The sequence below is a fragment of the Exophiala xenobiotica genome (genome assembly GCF_000835505.1).
Source record: "Exophiala xenobiotica strain CBS 118157 unplaced genomic scaffold supercont1.3, whole genome shotgun sequence".
NCBI lineage: Eukaryota > Fungi > Ascomycota > Eurotiomycetes > Chaetothyriales > Herpotrichiellaceae > Exophiala > Exophiala xenobiotica.
This window is the reverse complement of record NW_013562492.1, coordinates 3212589-3229098: the sequence shown is the minus strand read 5'-3', so window position 1 is coordinate 3229098 and position 16510 is coordinate 3212589. Positions and strand designations below refer to the sequence as shown.

Genomic DNA, 16510 nt, shown 5'->3' with positions numbered 1-16510 from the left:
CTATTATTGCAGTGAGAGGAATAGAAAGGTGATGCGAGAGACAAGGGTCACAGAGCGCCTTAGCTAGGCGTGGTAGGCTCACTAGGCCGAGCTGCGGACAATTGCCGCGTGCCTGTCTGCAGGACCAACGTTCTAGCGCGCAGCAAAGCCTTCGACAAAACCGAGGGGCTTCCTTCGCTTGGCCGCAGCGGCGGCATTGATTATCGCTGGTAACCAACCACAGGGCCTGAGAAGCCACGCAAAAGCCCGCGATGCCCACAGACCACGTTCCACCCACAAGCATCCTCATGCAACTAGGCACAAACTGGGGTCGGCCTCTAAACCAAACCCCTTCTCAATGGTGGCTACACCAAAGAAAACCGGTCACCTACCTTAAGTTAGGCGAGCAAGTGTCGTAACAAGACGTGCCCCTACCGAATTCCCGTGTCCAGGCTTTCCCCTTCGAGTATCGTCGAGCGGGCTATGGACTTGCCTAATGGACAGTATGAATCGAGATGGCCCAGAATTGACTCTCAACACTCTCTGCAATGTCGGTGAGCCGAGTCCTGATGAAAGTAATCATTTTGGGCTCGCCGACCTCCTTTGGTGCAGGAGCTACTACTCCGTACTGTGTGCACCATCCACGTGGAAGGGAGAACTGATTAGTTAGCTAGGCTCTTTCCGAGTGGGCTCTGCAGCTCTGCCTATTCCCATCCAAGATCTCAGATGCTTCTGTTGTTGTTCCATGCATTTGGATGAGGGGAATCGGCTTCTCACCGCATCACAACCGTCAAATGACGTTAGCCCTCGCACCAGCCCCCGACGCCGGACTTTCTCGTCGCAACGCACCACATCGCACAGTATGTGCGCGGGTGATCACCAGTGGTCGACTCGACAATGTCTACTGTACCATCCACAGCCCGTCCATATGATCCTACGAAGTACTGGGAACCTTCCCCAGAGGGTCGCCTATCAGCGGCACTGTCTGACCTGAATATTTGCGGGGTGAGATGTGTCGCCCCAGCGGGCGTCTTGTCGCCGCGCAAGCATAAGTCTCACGATGCAAGATTCAAAGGACATGAACCGCCTAAGAGAGCTAGTGCACTTTCCAAAGCGTCCACCGTCGGTCCCTTGAGCAAGTTGCATGCACTGGATGACGGTCTATGAATGTCCAAGGCATCGTCCTGAGGGTATAACACCCCTTCGACCCTCCATCGTCCTGCCCTGGGAGTAGCGAGTTTTGGATTTCGTTGAAGTCGTCATAATATGGCCAGCGTGCCTTTCCTATCAATCTCGTAGCCGGAGGATCTCCGTCAAGAACTCCTCGAAACTCATAGTAACATAGCCATCGCGGTCGTCATCGTATTTCTTAAACACATCTGTCATCCTTTTTAGACTAATGCAGGCCTGGACGAACAAGTCAAAGCTCATTCCTTGGTTGAGGACTGGACTCCGGTCATTGAAGGTATGGTACAGCACAGTGACAAATGGCTGTGACAAGCGGTAGCCAAACGCCGTCATGGCTTTGGAAAACTCCCCCAAGGATATTCGGCCACTGCCGTCTTCGTCAAAGCGTTCGAACAGTGTTCGCCAAGCGGCAAGAAATCGCCAGAGACTCTCAAACTCGGTGAACGTGATGGTCGGGCCCTGGGGTTGGTTGGGTGGGGAGGTAGTGAACATGCGCATCAGCGACGAGATGGTGCTGCCGTCAAAGGGAGTGAAATCGGCATTTACAAGGGCGGAACCTAGTTCAGTAGTTGTCATCAAACCTGTTCCCGACTGATTTGCTGCACGGAAAAGAGGGAAGAGGTCGGCTGAATCTGGATCAGGAGGCGCAGTCGCGCGGCCGGAGTAGTGATTTGTCTCACTCGAGGACCGTCTTGGTTCGTGTTGAGGTCGATGACCCCGTCCATAGCCGTAGCTTTGTGGTGGGGGGGATTGCAGGCGATTGTACTGATTGTCGACGTAGGACTGGTTGTTAGAAGTACGTTGCTGAGGGTAATTTTGTACAGGAGGCGGTCGATACTGGGAGGCAGGGGATGTACGGCGGTCGCCTGACGGTGGAGGACGAGGAGCGTTAGGATTTAGTTGTGCCTGATTTGTATAGCGCGTGCTTGGGGAGGGGTTGCGGTTTCCCTGCAGCTGACTGAGGGCTTGAGCAGCCTGTTCTGGCTCTGCATGTCTGTCAATCACAGTCAAATTAGCAAGCGGGACATGGCCTGCCGGCTGGAAGGCAATGGACTTACGCAGGCAAGGCGTCAGGATTGAATGCTCTGTTGTAGGCCATGGAGAACACCACGTCAGAGATGAGATGGGATGGAGTGCGCGGAGAGAGAGAAGGACAGTGAGAATCTTATCGTCGATGTACAGGTCGTCAAGCCATGGCGTCTCACGAGGTAGTTTCAGGTGGCTTCACGGTTCGTTTGCCAATGGCTCGTATTCGTGGTGAATCCAAAGCGCAGTCATCGCAGAATAAGAATAATATGCGCCGAGGCGCCAAAGGTGCCCGGAACAAGCCTAGCTTGACTTGTGTCTCGAGGCTGCCTCGCGCAGGCCGTGTGACAGAAGTAGAACCTTGGAGTGAATCATGCACTTGCATTCGAACCATCACCGCCTTGGAGGAGTCGTGTTCGATCTTGATCTTCCTCTGATCGTCCATTACACATACTTAGAGTCATCTTTGCATTCATCATAAATCACAGATTGCCTGCCCTGCCTGTTTCTTCACTAGTTACTTGCTCCGACGAAATCGAATCCAATCCTGTCCGGATCCCTTTTCCCGGCGTCTATCCGATTTGCAAGAGCTTCCTGCGGCTCCCACCGTGGTTCAACGGTGAGGGTCCCTGCACTATTCCCTTGCTATGTAAACTGCCACCAAGAAAGAGCATCGGAGCAGTGGGTGAAAACCTTTTCTGCGCCTCGAAGCAGACCACGGCAGGCCTTTCCACGACCTGCAGATCCTGGAAGTGCGTTATCAACTAATTGCTAGCCGCTGCAGTGGAGGGGACGGTACGAAGCCCGTGAGCATCTGCTCCTGCAGCTACCCTGGGACTGCCACTCAGAATGTCTGCTTAGGGCATCCGGGTACGCGTATCGAGCTTCCGCAAGCACTTTCGCGCTCATCATTCTCGATCCGTCACTGGCCTTGCTTTAATTGATCTTCATATGCAAGCCATTCTCCTGCCACGTTTGCGTACAGTTCATTGACTTAGTACAAAAGGACCTCGACGTTCTTCGCCCAGGTACGGTTTTCTAGTCCAACAATCCAGCATTTCAGATCCCGTGATCTCGCACTCCGGTCACGACAATTTCTCTACTGCGTATCCCTAGATTGAGCTCCAAATCGTCGACATGGGCTCTGATCAGCCTGAGGATTTCTGGCTGTTTGGCTACGGGTATGTTCATCCCAATGACGTATAGTAGCAAATCTGGGAGGAGACTCAGTCTTTAACATTGAGCAGGAGTCTGATATGGAAGCCTCCTCCACACTTCGGTAAGATCCTATGCGAACACTGACGTTGCAATGTGCTCGAGGTTCATGAGGATAGATCGACGCATTCCGGGTTATATCAAAGGCTATGTCCGTCGATTCTGGCAGGTAGGGTCGGACGATCGAGGAATGCTCGAAATATATTGGATATGGCTAACCAAATCGGCTGCTTAGGCCAGGTGAGTACTCTCGAACAAGTCTCACGGTCGGGGTTGAAGTCTTTCTTAGTGAAGACCATCGAGGTACTCCAGATGCTCCTGGAAGAGTGGCCACGTTGATCCAAAGATCCTTTTGGGAAACGCTTGACGATCCTGTACGACCATGACCCGTGACTCGTCTCACCGCAGATTTTCCACATAACTAATCCATAACAGCAACGTCAGACCGAAGAGGATTATGTCTGGGGAGTGGCGTACCATATCATTCCGTCAAAGGTCAAAGAAGTGAAGGAGTATCTTGACATTCGCGAGATGTATCATTCTTCGGTCGAGGGCTTGTGGTCTGATCACTGACCACTTGGCAGCAACGGGTACAGCATCCAGTATACACCATTCCACCCCGCAGACACAAGGCTATCAGATCTTCATTGCCTGGTGTACATCGGCATGCCCGACAACCCCCAATTCTTGGGTGCCCTTCAACCTCAAGAGATCGCCGAGACCATCAACGTGAGCATCGGCCCAAGTGGTGAAAACAGAGAATACCTCTTGCACCTCGAAAAGGCTTTGGAAGATCTGAGCGTCGACAGCTACGATGAACACATTACCGACCTTGCCAGGCGTGTCCGTGCACTGGCTCCGCCGAGCCGCTCGTCACAACCTCCCGTTGCATCAGATGCGTTGAGGAAGGTCAGCAGTACCGAAGAGCAAGAGGAGATCGAGAAGGAAGTATGATTGGGCACTCATTACAAGAAAATCGTTCGGCAAATTTTGCAGGCCTGGACAGCAACGCTCTTAATACAAATTTGAAAATTACGAAAATCTCGACGCCCCGTTAGACGCGTTCTGAATTGACTTGACGGACGAACTCGATGGGTATCTCCATGCAATCATTTCCCGGCCGTGAAAAGGCGCTCATTCTAACGACGATAGGGTCCTTGAGGCCCGTAAGGATCGCTTGGCCCTTGCGACTGTCCTCCACCGTATTGGCCTGGTCCGCCGGGTTGCTGGTATCGAGGATCGTACTGTCCGTACTGAGGAGCGTACGTTGCACCACGTCCATATGGCATCGGGTTCGGGTTTCGCGCTTGGGCTCCCATTTGTGAATATCCCCCCGGCGCAGCGGGTGACGGTGTGTATCCACCTCTTCCAGAAAAGCCGCCACCTCGACCTGAGCCGCCCGCCCTGTTGTCTTGCGCATGGTCTACTCGAATGATGCGACCATCGAACCTGGTCAGGAGGTTAGCAATGAGGCCGCCGTGACATTGGTCCGCCACCTCACTCAGTGTTGTTCATCTTCTCGAGCGCCAGGTCGGCTTCGTCCTTGGTTTCGAATCGCACAAAGCCGAATCCGCGGCTTCGGTTGGTATCTCGGTCTTTGACGACGACCTGGAAAACATCAGTAGCCGGACATGGAGGCTTCCAGCAGCGGCAATACAGCTTCCTCCACCTTTCCGAATTGCTGAAACCCCTCTTGCAGAGTCTCGTCGGTTGTGTGCCAGGCAAGGCCCCTGCGAACGTCACTGTTAATACGAGTTTCCACGAGGTGTCTATTAGGCCACGGTACCCGATGAAGAGCTTCGCCATGCTGCAGTCGACAGGCGCAGGACAGATAGGTCTGCGTCGAGATGAATTGACGCCCTCGAAAGTAAGGTCCGACGGCGGTCTGTGATCCCTTGGGTACACCGCACGAGGCCAGAGTGGTGTAAGGTGAAGAATAGTCAGGCTTTTGCCTGTCTCGAGGATTTTATTGGTCGAAAAATTGCAACGGTTCATGCAATCTATGACTTAGATCATATGCATGCTAGGCCCCAATCAAGGATCTTGCATCAACACCGAGATTCCTCGAGGTTTGGGCACGCGAAAGAAAGAGAACAGCAGGAGACCATTGCACTCCGTAAGGCGGACGAGGACGGCATGAGTTTTAAGTTCCGAAAAGTACTAAATGCTTCCACGTGGGATCTTGCAATGGGACTGTCAAACTCCGCAGAGGCAGGGCGGTCACCAGAAGTTTGACAGATAGATGGTTCCCAGCAAGCGGTCTAGATGACGAGGATCGTCGACGCAAAATAATCCATCCTCGTCCCAGGGACAATTACTAGCGACACGAAGCAGCAAAAGCCCGCAAAAGCATGAACCATGAGTGTGTGGAGTCTGCTGCTCTACCATGCGGTGAACCGCTGCAGGCTCCTTGTGATCCTGTGATGTAAGAATGGCCGGTTCCAGTCAACGGTGGTGTCGATATGGGTGCTGATACGGTGAGGTCTTCGGAAGGCATTTGGCACGGCGGGTGAAAAGTGGGCCTAATCCAAAGAGTACCCCCAGGGAGCACCGGCAGCCTGTCGCCGCTGTCGGCAAGGAAGTCTACACAAACCTTGTTCCTTGAGAATACGATCGGATTCCCTTATCTCTGGATAAGGACGGCATGTCAGCCTTATTGTAGGGTACAGGGTATCTATGATTCGGATACGAGAACATGTTCGCGAACGGGGCCAGAAAACCAGCATCAAGCCACCACGGTGCTGAAAAGGTCCGACGGTGGGACGTGAAGATGAGGGTACTGTCCTCCCCACGGCTTCTACTCTTCTTTTTATGTTCTAAGCGATGTCCGTTGTGATCAATATCGAGCATCACGCGGCCGGAATGGAAGCGATGGAAACAGGTCGAGAGGCAAACTCAAAATGGCAGGGACCGCTGATTTCTAGGACAAGAAAAGATTGTGACTGGTGGCAAGGGGCTTGAAAGCATTGTGAGCGGCCTAATTAGGTTGTCGAACCGCAATTGCCTGGAAATGGTTACTGGAGACTCGAAGTGGATGGTCTTATCGGAGGTTTGACTTGGCACATTCTGCGGAAAGCACCCCGCTGCGCTGGGAGAGAGATATTCACATCGGAGCGCTCGCAAGACGTGACAGCCTCTAGCAGTTGGGGCCACCAGGGCACGCAGAAGGTTCCCTACTGCACAGAACGATGGTCATCCAACTACCGCAACCTGTAGGATTGTGTGCTGAGGGAGCAACAAGAATGGCTCGGTGTGAGTGGTGACGGCAAAGCGGTGGAGGACCTGACGGGGCGCATTCCAGCGGTTGGAGTGGAAGATTCGGCTGGAGAAAGTGAAGGTATGATGCAGGCTCCCGAGGGCTGGGGGGGTCGACATGAATACGATACAGAGTCGAAGCGGTCTCTGAGTGGCTGCTTGGAGATCTGGAGGGTGGTGAGGGAACCCCATGAGGGAACGACTGAGGACGGTGGTTCGTTCGATGAAGACACACTGCAGGAAGACTAATACAGCGATAAAAGCCGGGCCTAAGCAGCAAAGGGAGAAGCCTCAGTAGCCCGACAACTTGGCTCTTCACAGCTCTTCGTTTGACTCGTACCGCTTCTCATCTCGAGCACCTCTAAAGGTTGCCGTCCTCACCATCGTTACCCTAGTAGAGTTGCTACCGCTCTCTGTATCTTGCAGTATGGCGCGAAACTCGTTCTGGCACCCCTCCAAGCCCACCAGCGTCTAAACCTGCCCGAAAACAGCTACGCAAAAATCTACACCGACTTCGCTTATGTGCCCTTCGTCCCCTCCATTCCTCTTTCGAACCGGGATCGACGAACATGTCGGAGAATATCGTGCAGGCTCGAGTCAGCCATTCCGTGTCACTTACGAAACCATCGGGTGCCACCATCTGGTGCATTCGCAATCGGAGATCGTCCTTCTCTATTCGCATTTCGGGCAGCATAGCCAGCCACAACAGAAGGAAACCAGTTCCTCCATCTTCCCTACTCATAGAATTTTGCTAGATGACCACAAAGCACCGTGGTCTGTTCCACCTGACCTTGATATGCATGAGAATCTGCAAGATCAAGACTATTGCATGTAAGCTTGACCGACATGCTGCAGGAATGACTTGCAGCTCGCCTTGAGGGTCTACTTAATCTTGATCCACATTTTGGCCTCCTTTTTGCATCAGCCTCGTCGTGGTGGCCAGGACCAAAACGCCAGTGGTATCTTAGGAGCAGACCTTCAAATAGAGACACCGAGTTGGCAGCGTGAGCGCAGCTTTTCTCGATGCCCATCTATGCCAAGGGGGCCATCATCTTCGGTTGAGGGAAGGTACCTGACTAGGCCTTGCCGTCCTTCTGACGTCTCTCTTTTCCCAACCATACCAACCCGTCCATATCTTAATCTTTTCGCATTGCCCTTCCTCGTACTCTTGCTGCCCTTCCGAAATTTGGTTGGACTACGGTTAATGATCGCATCCAATGCTGATGCATTTCTCACATGTCGTTTTCACAAGAACCTGCTCCTGAACCCTCGGAACTGGTCAAGAGGTGGTTGCAGGGTATCCATCAAGACGCGCCCGATGCAGACATCGTGAAGCCCGATCCCAGTTGGGAAGACGTTCCCACTACTCATGCCGCAGTAAATGCTTCCAGGTAGGACAGCATTCTGGAGCACGGAGTCGAATACTGAACGGGAACGGCAGCCAGGTTTATGAACGCCGTGCTGAAGAGAACAGAGCCGAGGGCATGTGTGCAGACAGTTATAAAGAAGAGCGGGTGCTGAACTGTTTCTATAATACAGGTCACCTGCCGATTCAGACCCATTCACCTTCGGAGAATAGCCGAGCAGCAAAGCATCGCGAGGGAGAATACCACATTATCGAAGAAGCAAGGCCTGGACGAGAAAAGAACAGAAAGAGACGCTACGAGCAAGTTACCCCTCCGCCACAATCTCTTCCTGGCGCGGTCGGCGTTAGAACACAGCCACCAAGGCCAAAAGATGGAAGCGACGTCACAGATCCAAGCGACAAATACGCTCGAAAGCCAAGGCGCAAGACCAGGCCAGACAGATATGAGTACAAGGAGGATTCACGAAGACACACGGCCAGACGAGGATCCGAGAAGGTTGACCACAAGAAGTCAGGGACCATGTTGAACGACGAGTTTCGGGCCCCAAATGTTGGTACAGGAAGACTCACTTTGAAGCCCAGCCTTGGACCGGGTATGTTCGCCAATGGCAAATCCTCTGCTCCTATACGAGGACAAGGGCTACCTGATTTATCATTTTCCGAGATGACCTTCCTCAAGAAGAAAACCCTGCCGCAACATACCAAGCTACCCGATCAGAGCCAGACCAGAAACTTGAAAGACCGAAGCGACAAACCTCCGAATGATGAAATCTCGACTTTCTTTTCTCGACCGCTCCATACCGAACAAAAGATATCTTCAACAACCTACCAGACGCCCTCGTCGATCCGTCCCCCTAATCGGTCCTGGAGACTGACAAACCCTGAGTGTCCATGGCAAGATGATTCCGAGATACCCATACTCAAGCATTTCAGACCCCAATCATCGCATCGCAAGTCGGTGATGTCTCGCAACGGCACTCCGAAATCTTGTGTCTCTTGGTCGACCTCTCCTTCTCGGAAACCTAGGCAATTGGAGGCGCAACAACGAGATAGCGTTGCGTCATCGCATATGTGGAAGAGAGCATCTTCACCGCTAGCCCCAGAACGGTGCCAGATAGAAACTTCTACCTCGATATGCCCTCGGAGTTCGGTCACGAACCGCTTCTTGGAAGACTGGGCCACGAACGCCCTGCTGGGTGGGATTGAAACCTTTAATCAGCAGGGGAAGCTGTATGCCTCGCTAGAGGAGCTAAAGGCTTTGGCAGAGGAAAGGATGCGGCATGACGCTCCGACTAATGCCAGCCAGGCGAAACTTCCAAAACCAATACCCTCACCGCAGCTTGATCGCCAACTGACCGCCACTGGAGATTCGGAAGAGGTTAAAGATTCCGGACAGAGTTCCATGTCATTGCAGGAGCGAAGGAACGACCAATCGACATGTCCACGAGCATCCGAGAGCAAAGTGGGATATCCTCAAGAACACCCTCCGGACGACTGCAAAGAAGGTAAATCAGCGTCGATTGTGTGGCAAGAGCATGACCCAGGACATCCTTGCGATCTCGAAGCGCTTACAGCCATTCGAACAGGACCAGAACATTCCAGCTATTGGCTCTCACCGGTGGCGGACCAAACTTCAAGGGTGTCAGTGCATCCTAGATGCCTTTCTCACCAGGAAAGTCAGGACATGGAGAACGCCGATCCTGTTTGGTCACAAGGTGATTTGCCCTTACTTGCGAATTACAACAGCATAGGAGATATCCAAGCTCGAGCATATCAGCCACAGTGGGAGTACGAAAATGCGGTCGAGAATGTGACAGCTCGACATCATCAGCCTTTGTCAGACGGTCTGGACGAGTTCGACCTCCAATTATTGCAAACGAGTCCAGCGAAGTTCTCTCTTCCAACAAGGACACTTCCGACCATAGGAGAATTTCCGTCGGGTCAAGGAGAGACAGATTGGCATAGACAGGAGAAGGAGGAACGCGGGACACCGCTCCCTCTGCCAGAAATATCGGTATCTGATCTGCCACTACAACACCAGGACGAAGAGCAGCAACATTGGGGATTGGACAGGGGATTCTGGGGTGACGGATCGGTCGACAAATGGCGCTTCGGTCGCAGGGTAGGGACTTCTCGCCTACATTATACGAGTAACGATGTATTGGAAGTCCCGATGGCACCGCAAGAAGAACCCTTTCCGGGATTTTCTCGGCCACACCCCCTGTATTGACCCATCTCGCCATACTCGGTGATGAACAGTACTACGGGATAGTGGGAGCAGTAGACAACTGGAAACCATCTTGTTACATTCTTCCCCTGCAACTACCGGCTATTTGCTCAGCTGACTGTTGATTCGAACCACTGGCCATCAATGCGCTTCTCGCTTGTGTCAGCGATCCTTTGCCACACTCCAATAACAGCATAGGTGCGCCCTGGTCCTTGATCAGCGGATGACTGATGCAAGAATTATCTCAACTTGGTGTGCTTGTTCACTTGACCGCCGCGATCCGCTCTCCCGGCGCTGTGAAAATGTGACAAGGTGTTGTACATAGATAGTCGGTAAGTGAGTAATCATCGCAAGCAGGGACGACGTCGACGAGGTGGGGTAATCGAGGTAATCTCTACCACCCACCATCGCATCTTCTCGAGTCCAAACCTAATGATATGAGGATCCTCACTTGGCCATACCACGGTATATCATGTCCATGACTGGGAGGCACACATGATATGTCACTGTCCGATTAGCTCGGCGCAGTATCACCACAAGAGACCTGGTCCAGGGCTTAGCACAAGAGATAATACCACTCATTTTTGCGAACTTGATACACGAGCACAGACGAGGTGACGAGACACTAAACATGAAGAAAGTCTTCAGATATTTGCAGGATCAAGGTATGTCGTCTTTACAGCCTGCAGCTTGTTGCCGCTCAGTGGCCCCCTATGAATCATACATACCATGTGATGACTAGCTAGTGACAAGGTTTCCAGCCGTCCAAGCCTCACAACAGAAATATTCAGGCGCCGCATATCTCTCGTCATCGAGCAAGGAGCCGCAACAACGGATACGCCATAATGCCAGCTCCTCGCAATACCAGGAAGCCCATACAACTCATCATCACTCCCGATCCGAACATCCCAGCACCGCGGCACACAGCTTTCCCGCACACACGACTGCCGGGATACCGAGATCTGATCATGAACAAGAACAAGAACAAGAACAAGAACAACGAGACCCAGAGGACCTTCCTTCGCCGAGTCCCAGGATCTCGGACGACCTGGCAAGGAATGTCACTCGCCATCAGTACGGACAGGACAACATCTTACAATCCTACGACCTCTACATCCCGGAACCCAAGACCGAGGCTGAGGCTGACGCCGACGCCGACGCCGACGCCGAATCGTCGCCCGGGTATTGGATCTTGTACATCCACGGCGGCTACTTTCGCGACCGCAGCGTGACGTCTTCATCTTTCCTCCCGGCGCTGTCAAGGATCGTGGCTTCTGACGGCCATGAGAAAAGCCGTGTTCACCGTCTGGGGCATCCACATTTCCATCTTAACAGGAACCACCACACCACTACTCGAAGCACCGACACCAACACCAACGAGAAAGAAGGTGTCGACGATATCTCGGCATCCATCTCCGGGTACGCCTCGATAAACTACCGGCTCTCACCGCACCCAAAGTCGCCACAGGACGCGCGCACCACACCGGCCTACGAGCTGCGCAACGCCAAGTGGCCCGACCACATGCACGACGTGCTCGCGGGCATCGCGCATCTGCAGCAAAAACACGCCTTCGGAGAGCGGTACCTGCTCGTCGGCCACAGCGTTGGCGCGACCATGGCGTTGCTGAGCACGCTTGCCAGCGCGAGGTCGTTCACCACCGCCAGCACCAAGAACAACGGAACGCAGCAGCGGCAGCCTGAGTTTGAGTCACCGCAGTTGCTGCCGTGCATAGAGCCGCCGCTAGCCGTCCTGGGCGTCAGCGGCATCTACGACTTCCCGGCCCTGCATGACAGTTTCCCGTCGTACGTCGACTTGACGAGGAACGCCATGGACGCGGATGACGATGACCTGGCGAGTCCGGCGCGCTACACGGCCGAGGAGTACACACAGATCTGGGTCGGTGCCAACGGTTTCGGGCTTGATGATGATGATGATGATGATGACGAGGCGGTGGTGGTGAAGAAGGAAAAGAAGAAAACAAAAAAGAGGGCCGTTGTGCTGGCGCATTCGAGGGATGATGGCCTTGTGGATTGGAGGCAGGTCGAGGTCATGAAGGGTGTTTTCTGTGGTGGTAATGGTGGTGATGGTGCTGGCCGGCAGGTGCAGGTGCAGGCAGAAGAAGGCCAGGGCGAGGGTCGGATCGACGTGAAACTCGTCGAGATCCACGGCGCGCATAATCGGATTTGGGAGGACGGGACCGAGTTGGCCAGGGCCATTGGAGTGGCTGTGAGGGTTATGAGGACGCTTACATAGTAGGTTGACAGACTGTGTCACACCTGCGAAGCAGTCAAAAGATATTATACTACGTTAGTGTACTCCATATATCATCTGGGGATCATGATGAGTCCTAATAATCCTTCTTCTTACATTCGTCAAAACGGCTTCGCCTTCGTCTTCTACGCCCTGATCAGACGTCCCGTTCTCCTACGGTGATGCTCTGCTGCGCCTTCCTTTCCGTGCGGGTCCATATCCTATATTCCTTGGATATCTCGGTAATCATACAAGATATAGGAAGAGAGGATCCCGGTCCAAACAGACTCCATACAATCTCAGCTCTTCATTTTCCCGTCTTTCGGCACGTCAAGAAGAAACGGTCGTGAAACTTGAAACGGTATAGCAGACAAGGAAAGAGAGAGCGAATACTAGTAGTAGTGATTTGAAAAATTGGCGCAAAAGTAGAAATGGCTTCTTCTCTTCTCACCATTGTGCACACTGCAGTCGCCTAGATACTAGTAGCTGAGTCGGGAACAAGCGACTGAGTCTGACTTGGCCAGCAAAAAACAAAGAAGTACTTTCTGAATCCAGCATCCATACTCGAGGTCAACACTACCTAGGTAGGTATGTCTCCTCCTCCTCGTCGAAACTCGACTCCTCAGACCTCTCATGGAACACTCCTCCACCACCCAAAAGGCCCCTTGCTACAAGCCGGTGACGCGCACCATCCCTCCTTACAGATCAGCATCAACCAACGGTAATTCACTCAAGCAATGCATGTGCCCTTCCCACTCAACGCACTATACTCCATTCGCTATGCAGTCAATATTCCAGAAGCGAGAGAGATGAAATATTCCACACAACACCATCGTAATCGAACCAACCCATCTTCCAAATAGTTCAAGGTCGTAACGGGTCGTTAGAAAAAAATAAGATGGCTTGGGATGAAAACCACCGTTGTCAATTAGATGCGAAAAACTTTTCCTCCACTGCCTGGCATCCCAAATCAAGTCTTGACTTTCTTGACATCCCCCTCTTTCTCTGCCATATCCATGCTCGACTTCCTTTTCTCACCATTCGCAGCCGCTTCGCTGACAGCATCGCGACTTCCAAACCCCAAACCTCGCGTGTCCGACGGCGTGGGGAACACCAAGGGACTCGGCAGGACCGCTGAATTAAGTCCACCATTCCGTCCCGAGTCATACCATTCGCTGAAAAAATTGCTCGGACTGGGTAAGAGATCGTTGTTCATGTATCGACTCGGCAGGGCTGATATGGGCGTCTCGATATTATTCCGGTTATCATTGTACGCCTCGCGATTCTGGTTGGATGTCGGTGGGGGTGGTCGAGCGAATGGGTTTGGCGGCCCACTGGCGCCCGCTGACATTACGGCCGATGCGCTGGGTGATGGTGGAGGCAGGACAATGTGGTCGCCGCTTCTAGCTGGGTTTGCTGACGGGTCTGTGGATTGTGCGGGAGACCCGCTTGCTGAATCATTATCTTCTGCTTCGGAGGGGATTTGTAAATTCAACTTGGGTCTTGCGCCTGACCTTGACCCTGATGTGTCTGAACGTTGCGGTGGAGCAAATTCCGGGACAGCTGTCTGCGGCCTGACAGGCTGACTTGTAGCTCGAGGTACAGCAGGAGCAGTGGTGCTCCGTGGTGGAATTCTCATATCTTGCGGCTCTTCCTTCTTCATCGGCTTAGGGTCTGGAGCGCCAAAGAAGTGCTGAGCCAATACCGACCCGCCTTCGTCGATTGGAGTGAAAATACTCCTTGACTTGGACGATAGATGTTTCGGTTGTGGAGGGCTAGCTTGTTCGGGGGGTCTGAGATTTTGTGATTCGGGTTGAGGTGATGCACGTGGTTGCGGCTGAGGTGGAGGCTTGAGGCTAGGTTGAGGCGTTTGCGATTGCCGTGTTTGCTCATGTAGATATTGTTGATGCGCTTGTTGCATTTGCTGGTGTGATTGTGGGGGAGGGGGTGTAGGTTGTGGTGGTGGATGCTGCTGCTGCGACTGTTGTTGCGGATATTGGTATTGAGGCTGAGGAGAGGGATGAGGTGGCATGGCTGGAGCGGCATTAGGATTATAGATAGGCGGGTTCGGCACATAGGCGAACCCATTCTGGGGCGGAGGAGGTGTAGGATGAGGATGCTGTATGGGCACGAGGTTGGAACTTGTTCGGCGCACCATGTTCTGCGAAGGAGGTCTCGAAATCATATGAGGAGGCTGAGGAGTACCGTGTCGAGGCTGGAACATGCCGTTGGGCATGGGTGGTGAGACGGAGTTCATGGGCTGTTGGATGTGAGTGAAGGAGTTGGGATGCTGCATGTGTGGCATGGCATGTTGAGGAGGCAGAGATTCTTCTCTGTTTTGAGCCGCATGTTCCTCATCGTCGTCCTCGTCCTCGTCATCGTCACCGCCCTTGTTCTTGAAGTCAATGGGGCCCTTGTGTTCATGAGGTTGGCCGTACTAAGCACAGTGTTAACCGAAATCGCAGGTGACCGGGTCCCAATCCAACTCACAAATTGATACCTCCGCAGTGTCTCATTGATGTCTCCCGAGGAAAACTCGTACAGTTTTTTGTTATGGCCAAAGATGATGACCGCCACATCAACCGAACATAGCACAGAGAGTTCGTAGGCTTTTTTGAAGAGGCCGCCTTTTCGCTTCAGAAATGTCCTAGACACGAGTCAGCTTCGGTGGCCGGATGAGAAGGTAGTTGCCGGCACGACGACCTACACTGAGCGATTGCGATCATCTTTTATGGCTCTGATTTCAATCTTTCTCCGACCCATTGTAGATTAGGCAGTTTGCATGTGAGGTCTTCCGGACAAGAGATGGAGGTTTCAGTACCCAGCAAACAGGCTGAAGCTAGGCTTTCGGAACCAGGGTGAAGGCGGTCGGGGAACAGGTCAATTGGGTTTCAACAGCTGTCGAGTCGACCGGCGAACAAAGAGAACCTTGGAGGATACTTTGTCGCAGCCCAAGAACGGAAGAAGTTGGGACTCTACTGGCTTGGGTTTCTTTGTCGCAGGACAAACTGGATGGGGACCGTGGGACAGGATATAGGCTGGCGTGGAGAACAAGGGTACATGCGCTGCAAACGAGCACTGCGATAAAGTAGGCCTGTGGCTGGAATGAGGCACAGTGGACTGGATTGGTGCAGTATAGGCGTGTATGCGCAGAGAGAGATGGATGTGGATAAGATGGAGGACTGCTAAATATAGCGAAAGAGGAAGAGATTCAAAAGAGAGGGCGGTGGACGGACGGCGGCGACGGCGCTCGAGGTGCCAATGGCCGACCGCCGTGACGCCTGATGGGTGTCGAGGGTGCGATGGCAGAGGTGCTGCGGTGCAGAGGTGCAGAGGGGCAGATCCTGCGACGCACTCAGCCTGCACCAGCCAATTTCATGCCTATATTTCTAAGCCTAGTAGGCTACCTGCAAGCCTAATCGTGCCTAACCGAGCCTGGAAGAGAGCGCCCGTGCGGTACCTGGGCTTCTTTTCCGATAGCTGCGCGTACTGTAGATGGCGTCCTCTTGATGGTCCGCTTGCCGTAATCTCTGTCCAGCCGTGTGTTGAAGAGGGCCAACTGTTTGCTGCTCTAAGAGGATCATCATTGTCAGCATTGCGAGTATCATGATCCGAGTTCCATGATGCTGGATGCCGTGCTGATGATGCAAACCTGGCCGAGCTCCGAACGGCGCCAGTGTTTCAGGTTTTAGCCAGTCACTCCAGTCCAAACACTGCAACAGCCCAGCGTTGATGGCGTCCACGAGTCTGTAAATCTATAAATAGTGTCATTATTGAGCTCGGGGCAAAAATCGCTGGTGATTTGTCTGTGCTCTATCGTACCTTATGCTTCATGCGCTGCTTCAACCTCACCAGTACTTGTAGTCAACAGAACCCTTCACCTTTAGATACAACCTCATCGACATCTGCCTCCCCAGGATCATGAGATCAACGATTTACTGGTCTTACCTACAGGATTGCTTCGCCGACCGCCAGCGATAACATCACCTCGGACTTGGGCTCG

General features: G+C 53.0%; 6 protein-coding genes across 14 annotated transcripts; 3 read left to right on the top strand and 3 right to left on the bottom strand.

Moving 5' to 3' along the window:
- Positions 1–232: 232 nt before the first annotated feature.
- On the bottom strand, positions 233–2413 carry PV05_05431 (uncharacterized protein). Its single transcript, XM_013461940.1, has 2 exons — positions 2226–2413; positions 233–2161 (listed from the first exon to the last, which is right to left on the bottom strand). The coding sequence occupies exons 1-2, from the start codon at positions 2264–2266 to the stop codon at positions 1267–1269; spliced, it is 936 nt and encodes a 311-aa protein (XP_013317394.1). The 5' UTR covers positions 2267–2413; the 3' UTR covers positions 233–1266.
- Positions 2414–2584: 171 nt separating this feature from the next.
- PV05_05429 lies at positions 2585–6980 on the top strand. 9 transcript variants are annotated; one of them, XM_013461935.1, is made up of 10 exons: positions 2585–2812; positions 2978–2999; positions 3055–3146; positions 3200–3374; positions 3441–3472; positions 3528–3577; positions 3644–3648; positions 3698–3782; positions 3844–3941; positions 3993–6980. In XM_013461935.1, exons 4-10 carry the CDS (start codon positions 3331–3333, stop codon positions 4360–4362), a joined length of 684 nt encoding a protein of 227 aa, XP_013317389.1. In that variant the 5' UTR covers positions 2585–2812; positions 2978–2999; positions 3055–3146; positions 3200–3330; the 3' UTR covers positions 4363–6980. The 9 variants fall into 9 exon arrangements, with proteins under 9 accessions (XP_013317389.1, XP_013317388.1, XP_013317387.1 ...); XM_013461934.1 differs by having other exon boundaries at positions 2978–3146; XM_013461933.1 differs by having other exon boundaries at positions 2585–2988.
- PV05_05430 (uncharacterized protein) lies at positions 4392–5659 on the bottom strand. The gene is made up of 4 exons (XM_013461939.1): positions 5195–5659; positions 5066–5138; positions 4910–5016; positions 4392–4857 (listed from the first exon to the last, which is right to left on the bottom strand). The coding sequence occupies exons 1-4, from the start codon at positions 5401–5403 to the stop codon at positions 4548–4550; spliced, it is 699 nt and encodes a 232-aa protein (XP_013317393.1). The 5' UTR covers positions 5404–5659; the 3' UTR covers positions 4392–4547.
- A 919-nt stretch (positions 6981–7899) lies between the features above and the next one.
- PV05_05428 (uncharacterized protein) lies at positions 7900–10259 on the top strand (the record flags this gene model as incomplete). Its single annotated transcript, XM_013461929.1, has 2 exons — positions 7900–8054; positions 8105–10259. The coding sequence occupies 2 exons, from the start codon at positions 7900–7902 to the stop codon at positions 10257–10259; spliced, it is 2310 nt and encodes a 769-aa protein (XP_013317383.1).
- A 62-nt stretch (positions 10260–10321) lies between these two features.
- On the top strand, positions 10322–12591 carry PV05_05427 (uncharacterized protein). The gene is made up of 2 exons (XM_013461928.1): positions 10322–10921; positions 11018–12591. Exons 1-2 carry the CDS (start codon positions 10888–10890, stop codon positions 12508–12510), a joined length of 1527 nt encoding a protein of 508 aa, XP_013317382.1. The 5' UTR covers positions 10322–10887; the 3' UTR covers positions 12511–12591.
- A 308-nt stretch (positions 12592–12899) lies between these two features.
- PV05_05426 (uncharacterized protein) lies at positions 12900–15687 on the bottom strand. The gene is made up of 3 exons (XM_013461927.1): positions 15215–15687; positions 14998–15154; positions 12900–14944 (listed from the first exon to the last, which is right to left on the bottom strand). The coding sequence occupies exons 1-3, from the start codon at positions 15268–15270 to the stop codon at positions 13478–13480; spliced, it is 1680 nt and encodes a 559-aa protein (XP_013317381.1). The 5' UTR covers positions 15271–15687; the 3' UTR covers positions 12900–13477.
- Positions 15688–16510: the final 823 nt, after the last annotated feature.

Bases quoted from the DNA above. Each gene is read 5' to 3' on its own strand.
- PV05_05430 (XM_013461939.1), bottom strand. From the start codon at position 5,403: ATGAACCGTTGCAATTTTTCGACCAATAAAATCCTCGAGACAGGCAAA. The intron at 5,139-5,194 runs GTACCGTGGCCT...TGACGTTCGCAG, and splicing joins ATGGCGAAGCTCTTCATCGG to GGGCCTTGCCTGGCACACAA. The intron at 4,858-4,909 runs GTGAGGTGGCGG...CCTCCTGACCAG, and splicing joins GAGAAGATGAACAACACTGA to GTTCGATGGTCGCATCATTC.
- PV05_05429 (XM_013461936.1), top strand. From the start codon at position 3,331: ATGGGCTCTGATCAGCCTGAGGATTTCTGGCTGTTTGGCTACGG. The intron at 3,473-3,527 runs GTAAGATCCTAT...TCATGAGGATAG, and splicing joins GAAGCCTCCTCCACACTTCG to ATCGACGCATTCCGGGTTAT. The intron at 3,783-3,843 runs GTACGACCATGA...AATCCATAACAG, and splicing joins GGGAAACGCTTGACGATCCT to CAACGTCAGACCGAAGAGGA.
- PV05_05426 (XM_013461927.1), bottom strand. From the start codon at position 15,270: ATGGGTCGGAGAAAGATTGAAATCAGAGCCATAAAAGATGATCGCAAT. The intron at 15,155-15,214 runs GTAGGTCGTCGT...ACTCGTGTCTAG, and splicing joins GATGATCGCAATCGCTCAGT to GACATTTCTGAAGCGAAAAG. The intron at 14,945-14,997 runs GTGAGTTGGATT...CACTGTGCTTAG, and splicing joins CACTGCGGAGGTATCAATTT to TACGGCCAACCTCATGAACA.
- PV05_05431 (XM_013461940.1), bottom strand. From the start codon at position 2,266: ATGGCCTACAACAGAGCATTCAATCCTGACGCCTTGCCTGC. The intron at 2,162-2,225 runs GTAAGTCCATTG...TGTGATTGACAG, and splicing joins AATCCTGACGCCTTGCCTGC to ACATGCAGAGCCAGAACAGG.
- PV05_05427 (XM_013461928.1), top strand. From the start codon at position 10,888: ATGAAGAAAGTCTTCAGATATTTGCAGGATCAAG. The intron at 10,922-11,017 runs GTATGTCGTCTT...CAAGGTTTCCAG, and splicing joins CAGATATTTGCAGGATCAAG to CCGTCCAAGCCTCACAACAG.